General features: G+C 38.3%; 1 protein-coding gene across 7 annotated transcripts in view; it reads left to right on the top strand.

The window, feature by feature from the left end:
* Positions 1 to 22,105, top strand: part of OGFOD3 (2-oxoglutarate and iron dependent oxygenase domain containing 3) — a 50,559-nt gene that overhangs the window by 22,042 nt on the left and 6,412 nt on the right. For 4 of the 7 annotated variants that reach the window (XM_052807391.1, XM_052807395.1, XM_052807392.1 and 1 more), the window contains 2 exons: positions 3,427 to 3,580; positions 10,757 to 10,880. In XM_052807391.1, the coding sequence (XP_052663351.1) occupies positions 3,427 to 3,580; positions 10,757 to 10,880 (278 nt within the window). Of the gene's footprint in view, positions 1 to 3,426; positions 3,581 to 10,756; positions 10,881 to 16,665; positions 16,910 to 17,738; positions 17,825 to 22,105 lie in introns of those variants that run through there. The other 3 variants (XM_052807394.1, XM_052807393.1, XM_052807396.1) reach the window with 3 other exon arrangements.

Here is a 22,105-nt window from a genome sequence, read left to right as displayed (position 1 = left end):
CAGCAATGTAGATTACATGTATTTTTTTGTGATGTGTGTACACTGGGGAAGAAAAAAAAAAAAATCCAGTCTTGAATATTTCCATTCTGTCCCTACCATTTCCCTTTAGAAAGGTCATCCTGTGAAGGGCTTGTCATATGAGCAAAGCTTGCTGGAAAGAGATCTTGTTTCCAGTGACCAGTGCATAAGTTTGGGTTACTTTGCTTGTTTTTTTCATGTTAGATTTGGAGTTCATTGAAATTAATAAATGACTTCCTACTGACTTCAGCATGTTCTGGATTAGGCTCTAAAAAAATAATTTGATTGTTCCCCAGCTCTCACAAATATGTTTGAGAGCACTGAAGGCAAACTAGAAGATTAAGCATCCTCTCCCCCGAGACTTAACTTTTTTATGACTTTGCAGACTGCACATCAAGCAAAGTTACTTTTTGCTTTGTTATTTTCAACTTTTTGTTATAGGCAAGTTAACCCCTCTTGCTCATTGAGCTCTGATGTGAATAGTCAGTATTCTTTTGCCCATTGACCTCTTTCCCGAAGGCAGGCTGTTGCTATAAACTTGCTCCCTGGACATGTGATATCATGGTGTGTCTGTATTATGTGTTAGCACAGCTCTAAGTGCAAAGGGTAAATACCTGTTTTTTGAAGCCTAGTCCAAGATCTATGACAATCAGTGGGGCTTTTTGATAGTTTACCATTTGTTTTGTTGAATGGCAAATTATTTATGTGCATAAAATTCATGTTAGTCTGCTACATATGCCATGATTGTCTTATTTAAGTTTGAATGATGCTGTGATAATGTAGGATGACAGCTCACAGGGAAGCAAAGGCAGGAGCACATAAGTCAACTAAAGAAATGCAAGGTTCGCACTTCTTGTCAGCTCATGTACTTGAAGAAGCTACTGTGATTAAAAGAAATACTTGAAGCCAATAGCGCACAGGGAAATAAGAGGCCAGCAGTATGCTTACACACCCAAAAACCAGCTACCTGGGTCAGCCGACGGCAGCTCCTTCCACGAGACCAGGATAGCACTTAAAGTCACGCTTTTAGACCTGTCACCTCAACTGCTTCGTTATTCTGTCTTCCTATTCACTACTTCCCCTGCCTACTTGATTTATAAACAGGAAAAAACAAACTTATCCTCTGAAAAAATGCTTATTTTCTCTTTGCGGCAAACTTAAACTGTTGAGTTTATTTTCTTTTTCTTTTGGTAACCCATTGGCTGGTCCAAACCAGGTAGACTTTTGGTTGCGTTTTTTTGTCTATCAGGAAGAGTTGAGTAGAGCTTTGCTTTCTGCTTGGTTTGCAAAACATGCAGTCTTGCCCAAAGCCATTGCACATACGTCTCAAAGAGGAGTGAAGCTTTAACGGAGCCTTATAAACACCAGGCAGCAAATCTTAATAGAAAGCTTTTAAAAGTGGAAAAGGAATCAGTCTGAAAGAGGAAGCTGTACTGCTTAGAGAGCAATACAACTACTAGAGATTTAAAGTTATGTCAAGACTATGGCCTAACTACTTCAGAGTAGATATATTCCAGCTGGCTGATGCAAGTGGCCAGCCGGTGTCAGAGCCAGGGAATATGCTGCTTTAGTATTTGTGGGTTAGGCTATTAATTCTTGTGTTGGGTTGTTCAAAGTGCCAGCTGCCTTCAATTCATGAAGTGAAATGAGTAATTGCATTTAATGGTTTTTGGGAAACATAAGGCAGCCTCTGCTGTAGTCCTATTTCTTGGAAAGAAAAGAGACAAAGATCAGGCTCCCACAGGCATGAGAGGAGGGACCTGTTGATCCTTTCCTGATGTCAGTTTTACCAGCTCTACCACTGTGTAGCTCTCAACTTGAAACCTCAGTTCATGCAGCCATGTAAATACCTGAAAATCTCAGCTCTAACTTCATTTAATGGTTTTGATATTTCACATGTAAGATAGCTTGAATTTAATTGAGCATGAATTGACTCTTAAAGCTTAGACCCCTAAAAATGTAAAGTGAGACAGGTTAAAAATCAGATCTGTATGTGGTTTTTTATTTTTATTTTTGGTGAGGGGCAAGATGTGAACAGAATGAATATTTAGGATTTTTTTAGTACTTGTGGAAATGGTTTTTAAGAGGTGACTTTCACAGCCTAACACTGTAGGTCTGGTTTTAGTTCTGTCACTTCTTTTTAGTCACTGTTTAAGTTCCCTAGAGAAATACTTGGGGAAAACTTTTCTTGAAAATTATGCTGAAGTTTAGTACTACCCAGTGGAGAAATGTCTGATGCAGAAAAGATGCAAAACTACTAATTTAATTCCATGCAGAACTTCAGAGGTGTGTTTACTCAGAATACCTTGTTTGCGTGCTGCTTTTGAAGCACTTGGCAAGGAAGACTAATACAATAGCTAAGAATGTGTTAAAGTTGGGAGAAAAAAAATATAAAGCTTTTGAGAAGCATAGAGGATTACATCTTAAAACCCCAACGTTTTCATTTCATCTCATTGTGTTATTGCATTCTTTGCTGGTTTTTAAATTTCCTCAAAGTTAAATACTAGCTGTATGTGTTTACTGGTGAGATGTGCCAGTGGTATTCTTCATTAATCACAAATCTCTTCTCTAAAAGTGCTATTGACTGAACTAAGGCTGGCAGTTCTAGGTGGTCCTGTTCTAGCCCTGTACGCAGCGATACCTATCCTGAAGGATGGATGCTGCTATATAAGCAGTTCTGTATAGTAACGTATGTGTGATTATTAGTCTTCTGTTTTCATAATCATAAAAATAAAAATCCTGTTCTTTTCTTCCTGTCTCCCAAGAAACACAGGGATAGCAAAGGTAGCAATAGTTGGGAAAGACATCTTGCATTCATTTTTAAGGAAAATCTAGTTATGATACCAATACATATGTTGACTGAGAACCCTGAGTTATATGGTGCCAGAGGCTTCATCGGTTAATTTAAAATTAGTGTAAAAATAGTTGAAGGTGCTCCAGAGGCAACCCTTTATTGAAGATACAACTTTCTAGTTATCTGCTTTGGATTAAAAATATATATGTGAAAGACTTTAATCTTTTCAGTAGTTAATAAACAGTGAGATATGCGTGGAATTTTTCAGGAAAACAGACTGTTTACACAAAGAAATTTTAAAACCTAGGCCACAGGGGACAAATAGTTTCTTTTTCTTGATATTCTGAGAATTAAAAGAAAAACCAAACCCAAAACCAACAAACCCCAACCCAAAACAATGCGGGGGGAGGTCTCTTTTTTTGGTGTAGTAGATCTCCTTTATTTAAGGCAAAATAAGAGGGAAAGTATGGGTATATGTTTCCCATGATTTATTAGCGAAGGAAGAAGCTTAGCTCTGAAAAAGCAGTAACAGTAAATGAAGGAGAATACAGGAAAAGCAGGAGAGAGGTGTGTCACTTAGCATGCTGTATTGTATTGTTTTGTGTTCTTTGCAGTGATGTGAGACAGAGAATTCAACAAAGGATTGCTCAGGCGTTTGGTATCAGCTCTGCTTCCATGTACCTGACTAAGCCAACGTTCTTCTCAAGAATAAATAACACTGAAGCCAAGACAACACATGATGAATACTGGCACCCACATGTTGACAAGGTAAGTAGGAGTCTGAGATAGGATGCAAATGTTTCCTGTTATTATGAGATCACTTTAAAGTAATTTTGCATTAAACAATGTCAAATGTGTTTGAAAACTGATGCTTGTAAAAATCCTTCGGGGGATGAACCTAATGAAAGGATAAGTGAGTTTTAGAAACATAGGCTGGTATATTCTTTTTATTTTATTTTCTCTACTTTAGTTCTGCTAGAATTAATGAATTGTGTGAATGACTACTCAGAAATCTCCTTTGTCAGAAACATTGATTAAATTGACCTGCACCTACAAAGTGTTTCAGTTTCATCAAACCTGTGTTCCCAGTTAGGGTATCACTTTCAGCCAGGTCTAGCAGGAGCTATTTCTAAGTGGTTAGTCGGTCACTATTGTTAGTTGATCTGAGCCTTTTGATAAATGCTTAACATCTATATTTCAGTTATACGTGAACTAAGGCTTTTTTACTGCATGTTCTTCAATGGGGATATGGTACCTTCTTTTAATAATTTGATGTTTTGTTGGTTTTGGAATGGAAGTATTGTGACTTTCTTTTAACTGCCTAGCCTTCTTTCTATCTGTGGGCTTGTAGCTTAATACTTTGCATTTCTCAATGGACTTAAATGATTTGGGATTGGTATTAAGTTTATTTCTGAATTTAACAGAGTTCAAAGGTTCTGTGCAGCATAGCAGAATACAAACCAACAATGGAAAAATCAAATGGCAACCCCCCCCGCCCCCCAAAACCCCCAAACCAAACCCCAAACTCCTTAAAATCAAACAAAAAAAACCAACCCAAAAACCCCCAGAATATCCACATTTTATGTCTTCAGGATTTAAAAGTTAGAGTTATGGATCACTCAAGATGGAACCAAATAAAACTTGTCTCATCAAAATCTAAGTTACATCTCAGTGCTAGAGTCTGTATTTGGGTAGTTTACCTTGAAGTCTATGACCTGAAGCATGTAAGATGAAAAATCAAACAGAGAAATATTCCTTGCCTTGAAAATACTTCCTGGGAAAAGTCAGTCTGAGGCAAGTAAAATGTCTGTTGTTGCTCACAACATTAGTGTAAGCTCCTGTGCCCTTTCTTGTCATGTAGGCAGAAGCAGCTTAAATTTAGAAAACATGGTGACAGTGATGATACCTGATACAGCCACTGTTCCAAAGAAGAAAGTAATGCAGGGTGGAATTTGCTGTCACTGACATAACAAAGACAAGACCAGCTTTTGGATTCTTCTTGTTTAAAAAGCTGTGATGTAAACATTGAATAGGAGTAGACCTAGGACCAGAGGTGGTAGGGAAGATTTTGAGGTGCAGATTATTTTGACTGGTGCTAGTAGGAGCTGGTTGTAGGAAGCGAATTGTGCTGTTGGGGTTCATAAGAATTCCATCACTTGTTGCGCTCATTTCCAAGGGACACCAAATAAACTAGTGATTTTGGTTGTGTGAAGTGCGATAAATTCATAGGTTCCTCATAGTTCTTCCACACTTTCAGAGAATTGAATTTGACTGCCACAAGGGAAGAGAAAACAGTAAATTTCAATAGCTGATGGCTACTTTCTCCACTTCTTTCAGCCCAAAAAAGTGTATTTTAGAATTTCAGACTCTGATGTATTACTATAATGAGATTTGCGTCTGCACAAGCATTAGGCTTGCCAATATTCTCTTTACTCTTTTCTGCATGTGTTTTGTATTGGTAAATGAATAAGGTGGTTGGATAACCTTACAATTAAGTCTTTGTACCTAAATATCTACTATAATATACAAGTTATTTTGTCATTTAGAAGCAAATCTGTTTCCATTAAGAGAATTTGTTTCCTTTGTAGAAGCTGCTTCTCTGTCATGGCATCCTGACAGTGCCTGTACATGATGGACAGCAGGCTAGATATTTTGCTGTTTTTATCCATCTGTTTTGTCCACATTTTGTTTGTTATCTCACAGGCTGTCTGTTCAGGGAGCAGATACACCAACTGACAGGCCATGGCTTTTTCTAACTGCCTCCAGCTTCAAAAACCAAAACAAACACAAAATGTGGTCTCTTAAACTTTCTATGCATAACCTAAACGATAATAGTTTCTATACTGAATAATTGGGTAGTCTGATTTATGACAGTAGTGAAGAGATAATTATCCCAGTTGGGGCAGTTACCAAACACCTTGTTCATAATCCTGTAGAATTTGCGCCCACCCCCCCCCCAAATTGGCATACCTGCTGTAAAATATGAAAATATGACTTATGCTATATTTCAGGGTATTTTCTGAGAGAAGTATTGTCTAGGTAACGCTAGGAGTGAAAACTGTAGCTTGTGCTGTTTATTTTAAGTGCTTCTTGAGCTCATGACTTGGAGGTCCATTTCTCACTCTTTGGTCTTCACATGGAGCAAATGCTGTTGCCAGTGCAGAGGGTGTTGAAGAGAGAGGGACAAGCCACTATGGGCTGGGGTCATTCTTGTGGAAACTCCCCCAGCTTAGTGGCTCATCCCTTCTCTAGGATAAAGGACTTCAGCTATTGCTAGCTAATACAGTTACTTCTACGGTTTAATGATAGCAGTTTGCGTTGCCTGGTTGAAAATTCCGAGTTTGAACCAGGCTAATGATGCCTTAAATAGGGTCTGATGGAGATACATCCTCGATCCTGTTCACTTCATGTTGATCATGAAAGTCCAAATTACATCATCATGTATCATTGCTACTGGACACTGGCCACTTTCACTTCTGGTACGTCATTCACTTGAATTGGCATCAGAGGATTAATTTGAATCTTTTCCTTGCTGCACAAACAAGCCTCTAATTCCTCTCTCTTCTCTAACTTCTGTTTATGTGTCAAAAGGTCTGGTATTATTTTCCCCTTAAGTGCAATTGGAACAGACCTATCTGGATGTAGCGTTCATGTATGTGTTTGCCAGATCATGGCTTACAGAAAATGTTACAGTATGTGTAGAATATAAGTTTGCATGTAACTTTAGCCTACTCTAGGTGTACATTATGTATATCTGCATCTATATCGTTATGTGTTTAGAAGGAGGTAAAAAATAAGTATTTATAGCTGATCAGGCTCTGCAGGAGACTGAACTCAAATAGAAGGTCAGTAGGTCAGAAAATATTTCTGAGAAGGCTGAATAGGGTAGACAAGTTGTGCAGCTTCACAGGTTGTCTTCAGGGCAGTCGGCCTGCCTTGTATTTTAATTTCTCCAACAGACTAAGTTTCACCTACCACTTCAGACTGCAGTTGAAAGCAAGGAAGAAAAAAAAAATGCATTGCTATTGATCAGAGTTAGGAAATACTTCTCAGATAAGAGCAGTAGTATGCTTATGTAGACTCCAAAACAAGTGTGAATACTAAGTAGTTGAAGAAAGATCACTAAAATTCAGCATGTTAAATATTTTGCCAGTTTGTTGGATGCTTTTGTGTTGTATCATTATTTATGCTTTCCCCTTGGAAAAGAACAAATCGCTTTATGTATTTCTGCATAATAACTAAAAGGTGAAGGTTCCTCCTAGAAGACTTAAGGATTTTTTTTCCCTGGCTGTTTCCAAAAGAAGGTTAAAAATAAGCCTTTGAAAAACGAATCTGACACATTTTTTTTGTTTCAAAGTCTGACACTGTTGGTTCAAGGATGTAGGCTTCTTGGAGCACACAAATACCCCTCTTCCATTTTTCCCTATATTGCTGAGTCTATTGCAGTTATATCTCTCAATCCGAATATCCTTGGCTTGGAAGATTTTAACTGCATAATGGAGTAGCACAGATCTATTGTGTCTGTATAAGGATTTGTTTTGTTTCCCTAAAATTTACTTGGTTTTAGTTATACAGGAATGGAAACCCTGAAATCACCCAAATGACTCATTTAATCTTGTTGAATTTATAAGCATCTAAATCAAATAAAGAGAGTGTTGGCTTAAGATGTGGAGCTTCATCTTGGATGGAATTTGTTTGGAACTGAGCCTTTCAAATGTCTGATTTATAATGGAATTGCTGTTGCACACTCAACTTTGATAGCAGTATAGTTCTCCAATAGAAGTGATGCAGGACTTGAAGATTTCTGCAGTCCCCTGCCTGGGCAAGGATCCTGTCATCCTTCACAGAATTGTCAGGCTCCACCATAAGATCAGTTTTGGTTTATCTTCCTTGAATTTCTTCTATCAGAGCTATTCCAGGACTTCAGTGCAAATTTTCTTAATTTTTTTAAATTAGCCTAAACTTGTTCATGATCAGTTTATAGCTATTTTCTTTCCCTCCTCCCGGTTCTACCTCTTCCCATCTCCATGTATTTATAGGTAGCAATCATATCCCTTTTCAGTCTTTATTTCTCTAAGCTGAACCCAAGAACTTTCTTTCTCTAAGCTTGAAGCCAAACCTTCAAGTCTCCTTACCTGCAATATGCTTTCCATCTCCCTAACCCTTCTAGCAGCCCCCTCGCCTCTGGCTGTTGAATCCAGCACTGATAGCAGCTGCTCTCTGTTCTAGCAGACTTTTCACCCCACCACCCCCCCCCGTTAGACATTTAATGAAATACATCAAAAGATCTTACTTCTGCCTTAGGACAGCATTGTCTTTGAAATGCGAGGAAGTTTATTCTTTGTGTCTGCTCAAACCTGCTACCTCGGCTCACCTACAGCCCCTTGTAATTCAGTGACATGCTATTTGGTGTCTTACATGTCAACTAAATAGATACTACCAATATATAGAACATTGGAAGTAGCTATCAAGGCTATTTTTGTGATTATGTGCACAAAGAGATAGGTAGGGGCTTACAAGAAAAGAGCAGTTGTGACTCTTAATTTCTGCAAGATATCATGCTAGACCTATGCTAATTGGAAAGTGAATACGTGTTTGTATTTTCTTCTGCAATGGAAAGCAGAGGATGCTGTCATACATATCTTTCTTAGTAACTGCAGGCCTGTTGCATATTCCTACAACTGTTGAGTTGCATATAAACATGTGTTCCTCAAAAACCCAAGGGTGCCACACTGCAAAATGTGTCTGGCTAATTCTGACAATTAGTTGTATTTATAATAGTCTTTAAAGAAGTATCATATAAAAATCATTATGAGCATCTACCATTAAATATTAGCAGTGTTTGACTTATTTGGGCAAAGGGTGCTCAAAAAGAGCATATTAACTGTATGAAGCATCAGGCTGCATGGAAATCCCTGCATTTTTTGTATTGAATTGTTCATAAGGAGCTATAGAAACTTGATTTACTGCAGTGTGCCTGTATGGCTTATCACCTGGTTTTAATGACAGCTTTTCTCGCGTAGTTTGAACTTCTGGTTCAATTATTAACCTTTCTGGTATTGGAAATCATTACCAGGGTAAAAAAGACATTTGATATACATGTGGTAGTTCTAGCATTTTAAGTAACTTGAGTATAATTTAGTGCCTCCTTTCTATAGTGTCGCATTTCTCAGGCATGGCTACCTTCTGAGAGTTAGTAATGAACAAGAACAGAAAAGCTGTTTTCCATTGCATATTTGGTTCCCCAGATTAGTCATCTATAGAAATCAGATGTGTTTGGTTAGGCTAAAATGGTTTGAAGTCAGCTCTTAGAAGTTCAGAATTGGTAAATCCACCTTGGAGGGGATGGGGAGTGCACTGATGGAGCAAAGATTGCCGCACCGCTGAAGGGTTCATAAAAACGATTTTAATGCATTAGACTTGCAAGTATGAGTTGAACAAACTTCTTTACTATGCTAATGCCTTCACTGGCTGGAAGACTTCCTTAAACTGAGTGGGAGTTCTATCACAAAATCAATGAAGGTGAAAATAGCTTTGCAAAGCTGATTGTGTGAGGAGGGCTGCAGAATGGCTGTTTCGAGGTGCAGCAGTACCACATGCTCATTAATTCCCATTTATTGCCTTGTATTGCTATGAAGGTTTGGGTAAATATGGGGAGAAGGTGATCATGAAAACATTTCTTTCATTCTTGTGATTCGGACTGTGTAGTGCAGCACATCACCAGATTTGGCTTTTTTCCTTTAAGCCCTTATGGTCAAAATAATAAAATGAGTAAGAATGAAAATGTCTTCCTATTCCATCTGCTGCTATGTTCTCTTTAGTCATTGCCCTTACAGAATAATATGTACAACTGCTGTTGAGCCAAAATTTAACTGGCTCTAATGAATGTAAGTTAAAACAAAATTGAAAATATTTAGAAAGCTTCTAAGTTTGGAAGTAGCACCTACCTCTAACAGTCACCAGGTCAGTCAAAACACTCTGCAAATACAGTACTACTGTGCTGCACATGTCAGTGTTTGACAGTGTAATGCAGAACTTGATTGAGTTGAAATACTGTAAAGAAATTGGAGAATACAACCATTGATTTTAAGTATATTTTTAATTGTTGGTGACATGCAGATATGAAAAGGAAATATTTTCAGAATCAGCTAAACTCAGCGTTAAATATTTAGATAGCTTCACTCAGAGCATTAATACATCGTGTTTCTTCTCTCCATCTTCAACATACATATTGAGCAAAAATAATACTTTAGAAGGAAGGAAAATCACCTTGTTATACTTAAAAATGGGGTGTTTGATCTGTAGGCTGAGAAGAAGCAGAGACTTTGAAAGTCACATTTGAAGGTTTTTAAACAAAACCCGTATGGAAAAGAGTGGAAGTTCCTCCAACAAATGTGTGTTTACTTGAAAGGTCTGATTCACTGTTACCATGAAGCTCCTGCATGGTAGCTGGTGAAAGAGTAAAAGGTGAGGTTTCTGGAAACCTATAACCATGATTAGATAATGATGGAATTAATTAGTCAAAGGCTGTTCTTGGGTCTCAGTAAGGGTATGGTGAAATTTTATCTTGAAATAGTATAAATAGATCTGAGCCCTTCTATATTTTTGATACAATGCAGAGGTGTAACTTCTGACACTTGTTTTTTGCTAGCAGTTTAGTATGCTTAGGATGATAGAAGTCGCTAAGAGCACTTCTTTAACAATGGAAACTGTAATAATAGAAATAATAAGCATAACATGCTAGTCTTGTATGTAGTGTGTGTGTAAACAGAATAGACTAATAAACATATATCATTTCTATAAAAGAACGTTCTCAGCTTTCAGAGACCCCTTTATGAAATACATGAAAACTGGAAAAACCCACCAGATCCATCTGCGTAATTATTTGTGCTCTGCAGAGATGGGAGTAGAATTTGGTAATGTTTGGTAATGTCTTACTCCTAGGTGACTTATGGCTCTTTTGACTACACTTCACTGCTCTATCTCTCTGACTACACTGAAGATTTTGGTGGTGGACGGTTTGTGTTTATGGATGCAGGTTCCAACAAGACAATAGAGCCCCGAGCAGGTAAGAGTCTTGGTTTGCCTGCACTGAGACAGGCCAAATTGTGCCATTTATTAACTGGGTGGGCTGGTGGATATAGTGGGACTTTGTCAGCAGTAACTGTGGAATAATGTAGCTTTTTGTCTTCAGATTGATTACATAAAAAGTAAAGATTAAAAAAGGTTAAAATGTGGCCACAGTTTGAAATATCTGGAGTTAAGCCTCACAAAGCTGTAGGGCTTAGAACTGCAATCCAGTTATGACAGCTTAGCAGGTCACTATGCGTCAAGATCAAAGATAACTGGTGACTACAGCAAATGTGAAATAAAGCAATTTATTTTAGACTGTCTGGCCTGAAATTCCATTGTTGTTCAAGGAGGGGCTTAATACCCTGTAATTGCCGTGAGCTGGGTGTGAAGATGATTGATTACTACAGCTCTACTAACCTGCAGTAATGTGATGAACCATGGTAACTTGGTTATAAGTCCATACGTGCTTTCAGTAGATCTGACAGGGATGAGCATTCTGATGGCTGTGAGTTATACCTAAAAAAAAAAAAAAAAGCTTTTCCTTTAAGGCTGGCTTAAGATTTTTCTATTAAGTGGATTATTTGTAACTAGAATTATTTTGGGGCAGGAAGAAAGAGCTCAGCCTCAACTCATCTGTCTGGCAGGTGAGTACTGAGCTTAGAGCAGTGTAACCTTTTTATAATGCAAGACCAGTCACACTTTTGCAGAAAAAAAAATCAAGGGCAACTTTATATTCCTACTGGGTTTTGTCTTGTTTTTTCAAGATAGAAAAGATGGAAATTTAGTCATTTAAAAACAGCCTCAGTAATTGTCTCCTGACAGGCATTACCCCAAGCAGAACTGACTTCTGACTATTGCTGCCTGCAAATGGGGATGGGTGTGGGGGTTTTTTGACTTATGGATCATAGCAATCCATTTGCCAGCGGTAATGCTGGTTTAGATAAACTCTGAGATTATCTGCATTCTGGGTTTGGTGTCACGAATTGTATGTTTGATTATTTTGGCTTTTGTGGTTGGAAATAAACCCTAAACTGAAAGTACCATCTTTTGCAAAAGATGCCACCAGTATTTGGAAAGGGAACTCATTAAACTGTTTCATTTCCAGATGCAATTCTAAGATGAAAATGTTTTTATAGCTGTAGAAATCATAGTTGAATTCTAGATAGCTAGGAAGACAGCTGTCTCCTTGCACAGTACAGGGGCACTCAGTCTGATTGCTGTATGCAAGGTGCTCCTGACTTAATTTCAAGAAGTCTTGCAACTGTGAAATTGCTTCCATTCAGCCCCATCGGGTTAATTTTCAGGCTCTGCTGCAAGGTGTTTGCTCTTTATGTCGTTCTTGGGGAGGAAGGGAGAAAGATTTATTTAAAAAAATTTTTTTTTTTTTTAACAGCACCTGGTTTTGGCTATTCCCTTTAACAGGTTGTTATATTGACAGTATGTGTGCCACAGAACTGGTTAAACACACCTGTTAAACCGAAACAATGCAAAGCTTATAGGGAATGGCCTTTTTTTTTTTTTTAAAGATCAAATGTGCTACATGTACATAACAGAAAATAAAGTTTAATGCCGGTTACACCTTTCTAACACACTCTGTCTAAACACAGTTGTCAGGGTTCCCGTGGTTGTGTCACTACCTATGGAGCAATCTAAGTAACTACTAACATCCTGTGAGAAAAGGAGAAAAGCTTTAGAGGTGAAGCACAATGTGAAGGCGATTGCACTTACTTTTCCTTTTACTGATAAAACGCGGCTTGAGAGAATGTGAGAGGGAATGACCCCAGGGTATTTTGTGTTGCTGGTACAAGCTGATGTATCTTTCATGTTCAGAATGTTCCTTTGCAGTGTTTTTTCTCTCCTTCCCTCTTTGTTTTGTTTGTTTGGTTTTTGTTTTGTTTGTTTTATGCTTCTGTTGATTCTTTGTGCTTCTCTTGTCACTTCAACCCAACTTTTAAAATGTTGTGTTGATAAGCTTTTATGCTTCTTATTGAGGAGATTCAGGCTTTTTTAGACATGACTGTCGTAATTGCTAGTTCAGTTTTAGTGCATGACGGCTAATTTACCTTCTCTGTATTGCTAATGCCGTTTCAGTTCTAAAACCTGGCACTTCTTGTTGTCTCAAAGTTAGTCTGTGTTTTGGGAACCTGGTACTCTGTGCCAAAATGAGCACTTTCCTTTTTCTGTGAGCAGTAATTTATTAAAGTGTCAGGCTTTACAGTAGGGAACAGAAAGGCATTGTTACTGATGGAGCAGAGCAGAAAAGCAGTAATTGGAAATAGAAAAAAAGACAATTAAAAATAAAACATTGTGGGATTTCCTGTGTTTGGGAGCGCTGTCTGGGCAAGTCCCACTGCTGCTTCAAACACTTTCGCAGCACTTACCATTTAAGGATGAGCCTTAGCCAGACAGGGACAGGGAAAACTCTTCTGTTAGAAGTGGAGCCTAAATTTAAAACACTTATCACTTCTCTACCACTGGTGGATTGTATAAGAAGTCTGTAAGTCCTGATTCTCACATGTTTGAATGAAAGACTCTCAATATAATTTGTAGCATGATCTATGACATTGCCTAGTTCAATTATTAACAAATACGTCTAGCTTTAAGAAGGAATTATAACTTATTAACCTAGAAGCTCTTGAGGTTTTTTTTTCTTTTTAATGGACATGAACAAGTCACCACTGTGATGTCAATTCACATGCACAGACCTTTGGCTAATTCATAACCAAATGTGGCATTAAGGAACACATCTTTCTTGTGCCCTGATGGGCTTCAGAAGTATATACGTGTCTTTTGACTTAAGTCAGGACCTCTGTCTGCTGCAAGAAACTCGCTGTACCATGAGTAAGAGAATCCTTGGAGCCAAGTGAAATCCTACTTTGAAAGGAAAACAAAAGGTGGTTTTTTTTGGACAAAGAAACAGTTCTAAAGTAGTATCTGTTGCTTTTAAGTGGCTACATTAATTCTATTTCCAAAATTAAGGTATTAGCATTTTGTTTTTACCATTTGCACCAGGCGTAGCTCTGTTCAAGAGATGAAATGAAATAAAGCAACAGTTAGAATGAGGTTCTTCAAAACGAAGCCCACAGCTCTTTCAATATTAACTTTCATTTGCTGGCCTGAGACCTGTTTTAGTAGTCTTCAATAGATACAGGAGGATTAAGAATAAATGGCAGACATCAGGCATTCCTTTTTTAATGATAAAATTGGTATGCTTTCTGCTGCTACTAAATTTATCAGTGTAAACCATATTTAAAACTTCATAGTTTTGGAGAGTCTTGTGTGAATTTGGAGACTGGCAGTATTAGACAGGTCACAGACTTCACTTCATGGTAAAGTGTAGATGAAACCCTACAGCTGGAATAAAATATCTGTACCAGTTGTGTGTTCCTTATTTGCATGTACATTTCTTGGTTTTAAGGTCAGCTTTGCTACACTTATTTTCTACTCACAAAGAAGTTTGTTCTTTATACAAGTTGTTTATTATATAAGGGTAGAGGGAAAGGTCGCAATCACTTCTGTGTGTGGAAGAAAATCCATGGTGCAACACGAATTCTGTGCATTGGAGAATGAAATGTGACTCTTCCTTGAATATCGAACTCAGCATATTTTCATAGCTGTCAGAGTGTGTTTCTGAAAGTGTAAAAAATATTTGAGATGAAGGTATGAGCTATTTGGGAACTTGCGAAGTTGGATTATTCTTCATTTAGAATGGAAGAAAAAGCATATGCTCAGAGCCTGAGCAATTAGTTTTTCTGCTCAGGTAAAGAAAAGCCTACATTTAAGAATGCACATGGAGCTTTGTTATAGTGCAGGAATGGGCTTTAGGGTGTCTGTGTGTACATTTACTGAGGTAAGTGTAGCTTTACTGCAGTGGTTAGATATTGCATGACTCTCAGATCCGGTAATTGTGAGAATAAGTGCAGTTAGGTGGTGGGAATTTGTCATACCTTTATTTTATTGTGCTCTTTAAAAAATCAGTTTGGAGGAATTCACTACTAAAGGCTGAAGGAATGCAGCATAGTGACAGAAAGGGCAATGACGTGAAAAGTAAGATTTCCAGATTCAGAAGTCCTACAACAACATTAACACAAGGTGTGAAAACGGTGTTTAAAGCATATATTTAGTAATCCATCTTGTATCATGGAATAGTGGATTTATTTTTTTTTTTTTTCCCCCACTGAGTATAGGTAGTCTGATCTTTCTCTATATTCAATCCGCATTATCCAGATTCAGTCTAGATCATGATAATCTTCTGGCATTCCTAGCTTTAGTTTTGCTGCAGTCAATAAAACCGGAGGATGTTTTGATGTTAAACTGGTAACAACTGAAAGTTGAGAATGATTTAAAAATCCACAGAAGTAGCTGTCAGTCCTAGAGAAGAATAAATGGAGCAAGCATTAGCAGCTGCTGCAGTAATAATGAGCTATGCAAAGTTCATGGGTTGCAGGACAGCAATTCTTACTGATTTGTAATACTAATCACAAATTGCACCTGGGACTAGTAAGATGATTGCAGAGAGAAATGGTAGAAAAAGGAGGATGTGTTGCAATTGTGACAAAAATTTGTAGAAAATAGCTCAATAGCTCCTCATTTCTTTGTGGAACTCTGAAGATTTTCTTTTGCTTTCTGTTTTGTTTTCATGGAAGGATAACTGTGTTCCAGACTCTGGTTTTGTATTCCAGTGGCGCTTGATGATAGGTTTATGATGGCATTAAAAGAAATAATATTTTAATTGGGCCAATAAAGCAATAGGTACCTAGGAGGTGCCGGTCAGACCTTCAGTTAACATGGTGCTTATATGAATTACTTCATATAAAATACACTGTCTTGTTGAGGGTATCCGTTGCTGAGGATAGTAATGGTCACTTTACATTAGCTGGACCATTGAAACAATTGTTGGGGGGAGAGGGAACTAAACAGATGTCTTATGTTACAGTGATCCACAGAGCTTTGTGAAGCACTGTCAATAGTGAGAATTGGCCTCTAAGGCTTTTTCCCCTGGTATAAAATACTTGGTTATAAATGAACACATGTAGCATGCACCTTATGTGCTTTCATTGCTTGCTGCACAGGACTTTGTTTTATGTAATGCATATACAGGCCAATATTTCATGAATTTGATTTGATACTGCTAGACAAAGCTGCAGGCATAAAGAGGGAGCAGAGGAAAATCAGCTTCAACCAGTTACTTGATGAAATTCAGGTAATGTAACAGTTAAAGGAAAACAAAATATTGAAGTAACTGCAGGTTCAGCTGTGCTACACTGTATAGTTCAGTTACTGATATTAATTTCTTGGTTCCAAAGCTTTGTGAGTGTTAGTGTCACACACCATAGGTGCTATCATGAAGTCTTTTTGTTTAAAGGCCATTTTTTGACTAAAATAGCAGCAGAAGTTACCCTTGTGTTTATGCTTTAGTGATTTACTAAATGTAAGGATGAATTCCTTTATCAGAAGTCTAAAACCTAGAACTCGGGCATCCATGTGATTTGACCACAGCTCTACTAATCATGGCATGTTTAGCAAGGTTAGGAAAAGTGAAAGAGATGATCCAGAGGTATTTCATGTGATTGAAATTGCAACACTTTGTTCTTAGAGGCTTATCTTGGTGAGGACTTTTTGTAGGAGTCCAATTTAGAAACCTTCTGCAGCTGCCCAGGGTGCTTTAACATGGGACAACAGAGCAGACTTGGCAGTATTGGTTTGGTGAGGTTGAGTACTGGAGGGGAGAACTGGAAGGCAGAGCAGAGGTGATATCCCTGTCCTTCTCTTGGCTGCAGGGAGAAGAAATGGAGCCAAAAGGCTTTGGTGAGACTCAGTACCTGTGATTTGGAGAGAGCACAGTTATGCAGTTTTCACTTCTAAATACTTCACTAGGTTGTCAAACCTTCAGACGTAATGTACAGAGCGGAAACTCCTGTTATTTTGAGCAACCAACTGTGCTCACAGGAGAGAAGCAGGCAGAGATTCTGTTGAAGTCTAAAAATGTTCAGGTACTTTTAGCAGGAAATAATTTAAGTTCACTTATTTTCTTTAATAACTGTAATTTGGAAGTTTTCAGTCCAGGTGCTCCTGAATTTAAAATAGAAGCAGGTACTCGTAAAAGTATTGATAATACTTCTACAAATTACGAGCTGGCTGTGGGAGAGTTTGCTATGTGAATCAGTGATCGTATTTATAACAGCAAGTAATTTCTCTGTCTAGTAAATAAATTTGGGACAAGTTTCTAACTGGGGTTCATCAGATACCCGTTGTGGTTGTGGGTTTTGTTTTGTTTTGGGGTTGTGTTGTTTTGGGTTTTTGGGGTTTTTTTTAGGCCATAGGCTTTTTGTGCTTCTGTGCTTGGCATATATGTAGTGAAATTGTTTAGAGAAGCTAGTGCTTTCTCTTCACCCCAGATCAAGGCACTTACAGATGCTGTCATTCCATGTTACTTTTGTGGGGTTTAGGTAAGGACTTGCTTAAAGCTTTCCCCATTCAACATTTATTTATAAGTAATTGAATAAGTATGTGTGTTAAATAAGTTTTATTGTGCAATTACAGAAAATATTATTATCAGGTTATTTGCCTAAGATACGGTGGTTTTTCTTGGACACTTTACATGAGAATGAATTGGCAATTAATCCTAAACAGATGACAAGGATGAGAATGCAATTGTGTTTGTGCTGTTTCCCCAGCAGTGCTTCTGTCTTGGTGTCATTCAGCAGATGAGATGCAGTTTTTCCTTCTTTCCCAAGTAACATTTAGAGCTGATAAATGTTAAGCAGACAGTCAAAGCTGTCAGTGCATAAGATGAAGGATGTTGAATAGATCTGTGGTGCCAAATAAACTGTTCCTGCTTCCCTTTAATCAGGCAGATGAGTTGCTTCGTTTCCTTCTGAGCAGTAGCTCAGTCTTTCCAGTGCCCCCAACCAGCTGCCATGGACAGCGGATGGAGGCGAGACCTCTTACATTCCTGTGGCCCTGCTTTGCATCCCTTCCCTGTCACTGGCACCAGGCAGGGGTAGCCCCTGCCCTTCCCAGGTGTCCAGCCACAGTTTAAGCAGACCAAGGAGGAGAGCGAGGGGACAGTCATCATTCCCTTATGTGCTTGCACGATTGAGTGGTGGTTGAGACAATCTAACACATCACTTGTGGTTTCTCCTTGATGTTCTCATGACCTAAGGAGTTTACAAGGAAATTTGGCAGTGAATTAAACTAGATGGGCTAGAAGCATGCTGCTAAGAAAGCAGAAGGGGTAGTTTCATGGGAAGGATGGGGGCATGAAGGGGCTTGGAATCCAGTGGCAAAGCAGGCATGCTGCAAACAGGAAGTGATTGCCAAAGTTGATATTAACGTGAATGGCCTCTTCCATGTGTGATCAGAATAACTGAGATTGAAAGGGACCTCTGGAGGTCATCTACTCCATGGCCCCTGAGCAAAAATCAAGCACAGGAGACATGGGGGTAGCAAAATACACGTGCCTGAGACATACCTGGGAAACATCAGTATCTGAATGCTGCACTCATATGTGCTAACGATATGACCCCCAGCAATGTGGTAGAACTCAGAGGTTGGATATAATTTAGAAGTTAGCCTTGATTTGAGAGGCAATTGGACCAGATGACCTCCCAAGGTCTCTTCCAACCTAAGTTACGCAATGAATTTATAATATTAGAAGCATAACATTCTTGTATTATTTTTCTTGCAAGCATTGTGGTATGTTAATATTTGTATGGTTCTCAAAGTCCTTTCATATATTCCATGCATCCTTTTATAACTTAATCTGCATGCTTTACTACTTTGTCTTGTGCCAGAATAAAAACAACAGAGGATATTTTTTTATAATACTTTTAAAACAGAACATGCGTTAACTCCAAAGTATTGTAATGGTGTTTACTAATTAATTTTCACAGTAACCTTGTTAGAATAGGTCAGTACTAGCTTGATTTTAGAGACAAGGAAACGAATGAGAGAGTAAGTGGTTTTGTTGAAGTCACAGTTACATGTCAAGGGCATAGTTGTCATTGAAAATTTTCCTTTGTATATTCCTCCAATCTATATTGCCTCACAGTACAGAGGTTATGTACCAAATTGTAGGCAGCTTGTTTATGGAAGTGCAACTGAATGTTAAAATTCAACATGGATAAAATCTCCTGAGAGCAAGTCTCATGGGAATACTGATGTTTTTACTGTGAAATATAGCTGAATGCATAATTCTTTCCCACCTCTATGCTGCTTCTTGCGGTGGTTATATTTTCTGAGTACATCTAAAGAGAATTCATTGCTATGGGGCAATTATGAATGAGATTAAAACCTGGGAAAGCAAAAGCAGGGAAAAGCAAAAGCTCACAGTTAATACATATATTCCTCTAGTGGTTTTGTTTGAGTAATTTAATGGGTCATAATTGCTGCATAGTGAAATATCTGTTGCTTTTGCTGCTTAAGTATTATTCCTGAAAACAACAGTGTTGCTTCATCTAAATTAGGATCACATAAAATTCATAGCAGTGGAGCTTGTGACTGGCACTTGTACGTCTTCATAAATATTCCTGTGGACAAGTGCAAAAATTGATCCTCAGAAAATCAGGAGAATAAGTGGTTACCTCCAATACAATTAAGGTCTTGCTTCCTGTAAGAGGAGCAAGACCTTTCCTGTTTTTTGCATCACAAGCTTTTCTCAGCCTGACAGCATTTAAGAACTTGACTTGTGTCAGTGACACCAAAGACCAGGCTCAGTTTTGATGGATGGTGGTGCTGAGCTTGTTAGCAGCTCCTTGTCCTAGGTCACTGTGAGAGTGTGGCATATTTAAATGAGCTTGCACCTGAGTTTTCCATGACAGTAGTTCTTTCATCCCCAATACAATTTATCCTTTGCTTACTCTTAGGTTTTTAAAACTTGTGTGGATATGTAAAGGCCACAGAAAGAAGAGACTGGAAGCAGCTCCACCTGTGGATGAAACTCTTGACTAATCTTAGTACAGAGGCAGAGCTGGAGGCTTATCTGGGAACTAGAAAGGGGAGCAACTGTATCACAGTAACGCTTTCTGCAATCTGCAAGGAACAGAAGCTAAGTTTTTATTGGGCCAAACTGTGTCTTGAAACACACTTCCTAGCACTTAATGCTGGAAAGTAGAGGAAAAAATGGGAAGAGAAAACAAGCTGTAGATTCAGGTATTGTCAAATAGAGATCAATGGCAATGATTGATTACTTCTGTTCCTCTGGAGATATGCAGGCAAGCTAATAATTTAGAAACAGGCTCCTGCAGGTCTTGAGGTTACCATGAATCTTTCCAATTCTTTGGTTTTTTGCTCTTCTAATAAGAAAGGTGAGAACAAGTACATGTGTGTGGGAGGAACTTCCTCCAGTCCAATGTTGCACTCTTCCATGGGAACTAGGCTGGAATACAGCTCACTCCCCTATTACTAGACAACCTGATGGAAATCGTGAAGCCCGTTGGGAACAGCTATAAAGAAGTTTTAGGTGTTTGTGGGCAGAAAAGAGGAAAGATCATTGATAGAAGTGTCTACAAAATGTGAGTATTTTTATCTAATACTGGGGTCCAAGTGTTGAAAGTGCTAAATGCTCTGGTGTGCTGCACTAATTGCTGTGGTGTGCTCTGCCTGATTGACTTCTTGTGGAATGGAAAGTGGAGGTGAGGAGGAGATGATAGACAGCAGATGTGAGAGGGCAGCCCATGGTTCCTTGTGATTTATGGATCTAAAACTCTTCCCTGAGGTTGAGGTACTTGTCAAAGTACTGTGAAACTGAAGAAACAATGGAGTTTTTGGCACCTTGCGGTGATTTGGGAAAATGAGTCAAAAGTTCACAATCAGGATGAAATACTGTTCAGACTATAGATTTATCTCACTTGGAAAAAACCAAATCCTTTGTGTTTTACTCTTGGCGTTATTTCTAACCCCAGGACAGCTCCATTCTAATCTTCATCCTTTAGAACACAGGTCAGAGACTGGCCTCTTTCTGAAAGCTTAGAAGCATGGGCCTCAAAACAGGAGATGATCCCATCGCTCTTTCTTCATCTCCAAAAGTTCATCCCTTAAGGATCAGGGATTAAACACTTTCTTTTTTTGGTTATATAATATACTAAAAAATTGTATTGAGTAGGAGCTTGTGATCTCAAAAAAGCTTACACTTTTAACAGTAAGTGTTCATAAATCAAACAAATTATGTGCCAGGAGGTAGTAGTCAAGATTTCTTTAGTGGAGCAGAAAAGCGTGTGGGAAAGAAATCTGTGCAGGCAGGTCAGAGTTGGGGAGAAGAAAATGAAAAGACTGATTTGAGGCCATTGCTCAATAATGAAAGAAAAGGACAAAGGAAATGGGATTAGAATTTTACACACTTTCTCCTGAGCTTTTGTCGCTCAAAAGTGTTTCATCAGGAAATTTTAAGTACATATGTACTTTTTATCTGCAATGAGTAGTTGCATAGCCATTTTTTAGCATTTGTAGTACAACACTAATCTCTTATGAAGCTCAGCATTCACTCTATCAATATTTCTTAGTCTGGAGAGCTTAGTGGAACTGCCCTATGCATGTCTTCCTCATCATTCACAATCAGAGAAATCCTATCACAGCTACATTAGTTGTAGCAGTGTGTAACATTTTAAAAAGTGCACTTTAAACACTTTGACTGCAATCTCACAGCTAAAACCAGACCCATATTGCATATGATCCTACTAACTTGCTAATATGGTTCATAGTTTGAAACTTTGGGGTTTAAAATCTTAGCTCAAAACTGATCAAAAAATAGCTAGAACAAGGACAGGTTATAACCTAGGATTAGGTCCACACTTCCTTAAGGAATTTTCGTAGTCCTGACCTGCTTGCTTTCTTGTAGTGATTTAATTTTCGAAGTGGTTTCCATATACTGTGTATTGAAGCAAGATTATGAAGAGTCCAGTCTTGGTGTGCTTGAAAGTCCTAGAAGTCATCCTATCCAGTAATGGTACAGCTTTATTTTATCTTGTGTCTTTCCCCAGAAGTCTCTGGATAATGATATTGCCATATATCCCTTGAAGGTTTTGTCAGATGGGATGGGAAGTAACATTTTTTTACCCTCTTTTTGAACATTTATACTATTAAAAATAGTGTACCATGGAGAGAATGTGCTTTTGCTTCAAAATTTTGCAAAGTTGAAAAGCAATTCTTTGCAAGTGAGGAAGAAGTATCTTTGCAAACGGGCTGTAGGCTTGTTCAGTGACTCGGAGACCCCAGTTGACA

The sequence above is a fragment of the Harpia harpyja genome, chromosome 14 (genome assembly GCF_026419915.1).
Source record: "Harpia harpyja isolate bHarHar1 chromosome 14, bHarHar1 primary haplotype, whole genome shotgun sequence".
Lineage (NCBI taxonomy): Eukaryota > Metazoa > Chordata > Aves > Accipitriformes > Accipitridae > Harpia > Harpia harpyja.
This window is presented reverse-complemented; position numbering and strand designations above follow the sequence as displayed.